This window comes from Eufriesea mexicana, unplaced genomic scaffold (assembly GCF_001483705.2).
Source record: "Eufriesea mexicana isolate 0111107269 unplaced genomic scaffold, ASM148370v2 scaffold54, whole genome shotgun sequence".
Taxonomy (NCBI): Eukaryota; Metazoa; Arthropoda; class Insecta; order Hymenoptera; family Apidae; genus Eufriesea; species Eufriesea mexicana.
In genome coordinates, this window is record NW_016908236.1 from 561269 (window position 1) to 569107 (window position 7839).

The following is a 7839-nucleotide window of genomic DNA, read 5'->3' on the forward strand; positions in this document are numbered from 1 at the left end:
TCTTAACGTTATAACGTTTTTAATATAAAACTATACATATTTTTCTCTGTTCTGGTAAGTATGTATATATATATATATATATATGGAAGATATAGAACATTATATATATATATATGTTGTGTTTCATATTTTATATATAACATATACTGTATTTTATTTTAATTTTGTTAGTGACTACTGTAAATACTCTACTCTCCAGATATTACGTTCTTGATTCCCTTGTACTTTTTAATACTGTTTCAATAATAATTATTTCCGCAAATTTTCACTGTATATAGGCACTCGCATAAACACTCGTATGTTTAATCCCCTGTATTTTCCAGCTCTGGTATCGAGAAGAATGGGTTTTATAAATTTTCTTCTCCCACATATCACGCATCTTTAATCCCCTTGTATTTTCCAATATCGTTACCAATAACAGTGATTTGTATAGCTAGCATGTGTTCCCGCTGACGTTTTAATCACCTGACAGATAGGGTAGGTTTTAAAAGCTCGCGATGAAAACTTGTTTACCGGAAGACACAGGATTTTTAGTTAATCGCGACACAACTGTTAATCTTCCACGAACCCCGATGAACGAATTACTTTGACAAGCGACCGTTTTAATTATCTCTTCGCTGAACGGGCATCTCATCGATTCTTCTATCTCTATCCACCCTCTTTTCTATCCCACCGATATATCGCTACCCAACAAAGACCTCGTTATTCCCGCTGTTATTATTATTGTTTCCTGTACGTTTCATAACAATAACTCATACGGGAGGAACGAATTACTCATTTTAAATAGGATGAATCTCCCATTCATCCGCGCCAACCGCGCATAATTACCATTTTACGATTCCATTACCAGCTTCGCCCCTGTGAACGAGGAGTAAGCGAGCAGCCGAGATACTGCTCTTTCTCTTCGTAGTTCGTTGACGGCGATAATCGTTCTTCGGACAAAGACGACGATTAAAATAAAAACCACGCTGCCGCGGAGACGCGTTCCGGAAGTGGCGACGGAGAAGAGAGGTAAAGGGGGGCAGAAAAAAAGAAGAAACAGGAAAGGCAGAAAAGAAGGAAGGAAAATGAAATGGGAGGAACGATGGTCGGACGATGAAGGGAGGTTAGGGAAAGGCAGGAAAAAAGGGAGAAAGAAAAGAAGAGATATGATAGGCAAGTAATGACAGAAACATGGTGAAGGGAGATTAAAAAGAGGAAGGAACGCAACAGACAATTGGTAAATGGAAGGGTAAATAATGAAAGAAATACAGAAGAAAAGAAGACAAATAAAAGAGAAGAAACAACAGACGAATCCTGGCCAGAAGGAAGGCTAGAAAGAGGAAAAATAAAAATAAAAAAGAAGAAATGACAGATAGATAATAATAATAATAATAACGAAAAATAAAAGAGAAGAAACGATAGATAGATAATAATAATAAAGAAAAATAAAATAGAAGAATCGATAGATAGATAATAATAATAAATAAAACTAAAAGAGAAGAAACGATAAATACATAACAATAATAAAGAAAAATAAAATAGAAGAAACGATAAATAGATAATAATAATAAATAAAACTAAAAGAGAAGAAACGATAGATAGATAATAATAATAAATAAAACTAAAAGAGAAGAAACGATAGATAGATAATAATAATAAATAAAACTAAAAGAGAAGAAACGATAGAGAGATAATAATAATAAATAAAACTAAAAGAGAAGAAACGATAGATAGATAATAATAATAAAGAAAAATAAAATAGAAGAAACGATAGATAGATAATAATACAGAAAAATAAAAGAGAAGGGAAAGCAGACGAATGCTAGTTAAAAAGAATGCTAAGAAAATAAAAGAAAAATAAAAGAGGAGAAACAACAGTCGAATGCAAGCCAAAAGAAAGACCCAAAAGACAAGAAACAGCAAATGAAAGCCAGGAAGGCTGAAAAAGAGAAGAAAAATAGAAATAAAAGAGAAGAAACAATAGACAGATAATAAAGCAAAGGGGTAAAGAAGAAAATAAAGAAAGGAAAGAAACGGCAGACGGATGGGAAAAGTCGAGGAACGATTAAACGAGCGACAAATAAAAGGGGTATGGGCATCGGCTGCAAATTGAGATAACCGGTGAACCCGTTCGCCGTCTCCCTCCGCGACGCTATAATGCTGCATTAGAGTGTATTGTACGACGATCAGGCGGGATTTACACCCCCGGAATTGCGGCTTAAGGGGGCCAGAGATTTCCATATCCGCGGCCACGAATCGCGACTTTGTCCACTCGTTCCGGCGATGGAATTGGCCGCTGGATGGTTTTACGACGGTCGAAAGGAGCCACCAGGGATCGAGATTAAGCAATGAACTGGAATTAACGGGCAGAAACCCTGACCAGACACTGGCAGAATTATAAAATATCGAATGGGGTACGAACATCCCTTATACGCGGTTTCGACTATTTATTTTTGTTTTGGCGTCGAATGAAAATGTTGTGTATTATGATCGATAGAGGCATCTTTTATACTGCCAAAAGATTACATTTCGGTAAAATAGCAATTTGCAAGTGGAAGATTTTCAAATTTTGAGAAGAGAAGAGTTATAAATTTCAACGCGATGTTCATATTCGCTTGTGTCCACGACTCACGTCTCTCGCCCGTGATACTCGTGTTCGACCCAATCTCCTTACGAGTCTCGCAGGATATTACAGACAAAGGGGTTAACACGACTGCGATTTCATATAAAATTACCGTCATACTATAACAAACAGAACGTTATTAAAATAATTTGGTCTTCCAAGTATTAAATTATAAAATTACGGATTACTATACCGAAGAATTATTAATTATACATATGAAATGTGAATGCACCGAATTAGTAAGTATTAAAAATTATTAAAACCGAATTTATTTATAGAGGTATTTTATCTTCCTATTTTTATCAGTGAAGATGAAATCAGATAATAGATTGTAGGTTATCAATATTTCCGTAATGGCAGCAGACGACTGCAAAGGGTTAATATACCCGTTGTCATTAATATCGACAGACTTTTAATTCAGGTGCAAGCGTTGATATATCTGGTATAAATGAAAACGTCCATACAGGCAGCGTTACGAATATTGACAGATTTTTAATTTCCATGGAAATATCGCTCGTCCTCGTGAATACTTAAGAAAATCAATTTGCAGACTGAATTTTCATTAGACACCCCGTGCAACCCCATCCGCTGTAAATATAATTACACGTAGCTCGTGGGTTGAATATTCCTTAAGCTACCAAACCGATTAAAATCCCTAGCTTCAGATTTTTTATTTCTGCAATTTTTACAAATATGCAAAATTAATGACAAAATTAAAATTTGACCACCAAGCATTTTTCATATGGTAAATCGCGTAATTAATTCCGAAGCTTCGTTTATACCAGAAAAATCTCGAAATTTCCTTTTTTCCCCATTATTGATTCCGCTGACGAAGCAGTACAAACCCCATCGAAGATAATCGCGGACCATTACCTGAAAACAGTTCGAAATCGCGAGTTCCCTACCTGACAAGGCACTTTGATCGATGCTGACCGATCGGACACGGTTTTCCCGATCGTCAGCTTTCCTTTTCAATTTTTTTTTCGTCCCGGATTCGTCAGGCGAGCAACTCGCGTCAGTGAGAACGTGGCTTTCGCGACCCTTTTTATAGGGTATTTAGGGGGATCGTGGGATTATTCGAATCGACAGAGTTGGATAAGAGGTGGGAGAGCTTTAATCGACGCCGGCCTTGATTTATTGCGACACGAGCTGGCGTGATTGCGATCGTTTAACGTTCGAGTATCGTTTAGTGATTATTTATGGGTACCAACGTGGCTACGGGGTCTCTATGGAAATCGAGATCATTAGGATATATCTGCGTTCGCATAAATTTGTAGGCCTGTTAACCGAGTCATACGTTAGTCTGGTGCCCCCTCGATCACGAAAACAGAAATTAATTTCTTCGTTAATTATTACTCGCACGAAAATTCCCACGAACTTCGACTCATTTCGGATAACCAGGTCTCGGAATTTCGATGAGACGATAGTAATTTAACCGAGCACTTCTGTGCATCGAGGTACAATTTCCCAACGAGAGGCTTTTCTGTTCGAGTGCGGAGGTTTTACTCCAGTTGGCTTCGTTTGGTGAAGGGTTCGCCGTATACTTTGGAATTGCCTTCGTTACCAGCCATTCACGATCCTATCCGATACGTATTTCGTGTAAGAATAACAATTTGCGAAAATCCGAATATACGAAATATCCCATAACCGATGGAACAAATCATAGAGGGCGAATCTACGTGAAAAAGCAAGACGAAAATGTAGAATAACATTTTTGCATACGAGGCCCTGTTTTCGAGAAAATTCGCCTCGAACGTCTGTTGGCGTACCCTTTGTTTATGTCGTCACGTGACCAGATTTATGGATATTAATATTTATGACGAGAATAAATTATTATATTACAGTTATATATTATATTCGTGTAAAAGAGTTCGTTTCACTGAGAATACCTAAAAACACCAGATATAGTAACTTACAGCGAAATCTATCGACTTCAGCTATAACTATTTGTTACTAGATATAGTAACTTACGCGCTCGCCATTAAATTTTCAACCGCAATATTCTCCAAAATGGCTGCTCGTACGAAAAAATTTGTATTCCACATTTTTTACTTATTTTTTAACACAGAATTACCTCCATATCGATTTTATAGTCAGTTATACCTATACACGCTTATATACCGCTTCCCAATGAACCAAGGGAAATTCATTCTTCAATATCCTACCACACCAAACGAGGTCTACGAATTTTTCCACTAATTAATTCGTCTCTATCTCAACTGGAATCACAGATAGCTATGCGCCAACAGACACGAACAGCGTTTGAAAAGCCTGGATGGAGAGGTCTCGTTTCGCGACGGGCTTCGAAATTAACGGGAAAAGATAACGAGAAGCGACTCGACACGCGTTCGTGACAGCTCGAAACCGACACAACGCGAACATCGATCGTTCCCGATTTTTCGCGCGCCCCTATTCTTCCGCTGGGGTTGCACGAGGACGCGGGAGAATCGAAGAGGATTCGCGAAGGGGTTCGCCGCGTGCCGGAGTTTCGAGTGTAATTTAATTTGAAATGCAGACTGACACACAACGGCGTTTCGGGTTAAACGGATTAAACGAGGACGTGCAACGCGTGCTGAACACCCTCGCAGCTAATTGCGAATCCCTTAATTGCAAGCCGCGGAAAGTATTCCGCAGTCGTTGCGATTTCCCGATCGCACTCGTAATTCTCCATCGGCGTTTGAAATACAAATTTCGATCGCAGACCTGGTCGATGTGTTTTTAAAAAGAAACTTGATTTTCAGAATTCCTTGCAGGGTACTTTCGCTGATTATTGCGACGAGTGAACGTATGATTCCGTTTGAGAGCTCGGGTGCCCCTGTGAGCTCGTTATATTCCATGATCTTCCTCCATTGTTCCGTTAATGCGCGATTGTTATGTGTGAATAAGAGTACCCTGCTTTCAATTTATAATTTCGATTTTAGATCGAAGAGTTTCTCACTTTGAAAGCGAAATTAAACCGTACGTGAGAAATCAGTGCAAATGATCTTTCAGCACCAGGGTACTGGTATCACGCCATAGTTAATGAAAATAATCATTAAAAGAAAAAAGGGAGAGACGAAACGCTTTTGTCTGATATTTATATACGTGACCGATGCTGCAGTTACAGTTTTTGACAGCTGAACAGTTTGACAGTCCAGTTGATAATCAACGTTTGGCAGAGCTTTCAAACATTGAAGCAAGAGACGCTTTTGTCTGATATTTATATACGTGACCGATGCTGCAGTTACAGTTTTTGGCAGCTGAACAGTTTGACAGTCCAGTTGATAATCAACGTTTGGCAGAGCTTTCAAACATTGAAGCACAGTTGACAATTAACATTTGGCAGAGCTTTCAAGCATCTGAAGCACAGTTGACAATCAACGTTTGACAGAGCTTTTAAGCATTTGAGGCACAGGTGATAATTAACATTTGGCAGAGCTTTCAAGCATCTGAAGCACAGTTGACAATCAACGTTTGGCAGAGCTTTCAAACATTTGAAGCACAGTTGACAATTAACGTTTGGCAGAGCTTTCAAGCATCTGAAGCACAGTTGACAATCAACGTTTGACAGAGCTTCTAAGCATTTGAAGCACAGTTGATAATCAACATTTGGCAGAGCTTTCAAACACCTGAAGCACAGTTGACAATCAACGTTTGACAGAACTTCTAAGCATTTGAAGCACAGTTGATGATTAACATTTGGCAGAGCTTTCAAGCATCTGAAGCACAGTTGACAATCAACGTTTGGCAGAGCTTTGTGATATGTCAGGAAAACTATCTTCTCATTTACTAATATCTATGACTAGTCACGTGTATCTGTTTGGATCTACCGACTAGTTTCTTTAGACCTAGTTCAGTAGACCTACTATTCCCAAATCGTGGATTCAACTCGTAAACTATGAAAAATCGGATTTGGGTTGGTCACGGTTGACCATATTTTGACCCAACACTTCTACCAAAGCCAAAGAGACGAACAGATCTTCTTCGTGTCATTACGTAACGTAATTAGATAATCGTCAGAACCCAAACACCATCAGGAACCTAAGCTCATCCTCGTGGTCAGCAAACCTGTCATTGTCAAACTTCATCCAAAGTACTCGAATGTAAACTCGGTACGTTAAGAAGGGAAAGACGATCCAACTCACCTGTACATGATGTAGCTGCGTAAGCTGATGATGCTGCAGCGGATTTGGCGGAGGCGTGCTCGGCGAGCTGACAACCTGAACGGTTCCATGCTGCTGCAGATACGGTTCCAGGAAGACATCGCTCCTGCGAACAGAGAAAACAAGTCTCGTTTACTCTCGTTTCGTTAATTAGCCTCGTTCTGTCAGTCGTCCGCTAGAATTCGCCTGGACAAATAAGTAACGCGATTTCGAGCCGCTTTCACGCGGTTAGAAAGACCATTAGCATTCCCCGCGACGTCGCGCGACTATAATTAACAACTTTCAGTGGCTGAAATTGCGCAGATCGGATCTGCGGATCCGTCACGATAAAATCGTTAGGCATTCGCAACGTTGCACCACTGTGACATAGTAAATCACGTAAGGCTAGACGAGGAAATAAGAAGCCAAGACGGGGACTCCAGAGGTCTAATTTGAGTAGAAGTATGTGACAGAGGGCTGCTTATACTCTGCGCGTTTCGTTACGAGCATGCACCTTGAGTTTACGTAACCAAGTGTGCAAATTTTTCTTGGTGGATCTTCCCTCGGGATTGTTTCGATGCTCAGAATTAGTCTTAAGAATTGGGTTCAACAAAGGACGATTAATCAGTAACTGGTCTCGAGGATTTGGTTTATCTTAGGGGGTGATTGATCGATAATTAATCTTCAGGATTTGGCACATCGTAGGATGTATTTTAATTACTTGTAAAGGCCAGGTGGATTATGAGATTCTCCAGACTTTGAGCGATAGGCTTCAACTAAATGATGATTAATATAGATGCAGAGACTTAGGCTGGGAATTTTTCCTGGTAGTATTCTAACTTCTGTCATTAGTCTCGAAGGTTTTGTTCGATGTCAACTACATTTTGGACGATTATAAAAATTTAATGGATTATGAGATCCTTCAGATTTTGATCGACAGGCTTCACTTAAATAATGATTAATATGGATACAGAGACATGGATTGGGAATTTTTCTGGTAGTATTCTAACTTCTGTCATTAGTCTCCAAGGTTTTGTTCCATGTCAACTACATTTTGGACAACTTAAAGATTTAATGGATTATGAGATCCTCCAGTTCTCCAGTAATAAAGTA

General features: G+C 39.1%; 1 protein-coding gene across 1 annotated transcript in view; it reads right to left on the minus strand.

The window, feature by feature from the left end:
- Nucleotides 1-7575, minus strand: part of spri (Src homology 2 domain-containing protein sprint) — a 47002-nt gene extending 39427 nt beyond the window's left edge. Inside the window, exons 1-2 of the mRNA XM_017909977.1 lie at nt 7448-7575; nt 6730-6874 (exon numbers count right to left, since the gene is read on the minus strand). Coding sequence (XP_017765466.1) covers nt 6730-6874; nt 7448-7575 — 273 coding nt within the window. The remainder of the gene's footprint in view (nt 1-6729; nt 6875-7447) is intronic.
- Nucleotides 7576-7839: the final 264 nt, after the last annotated feature.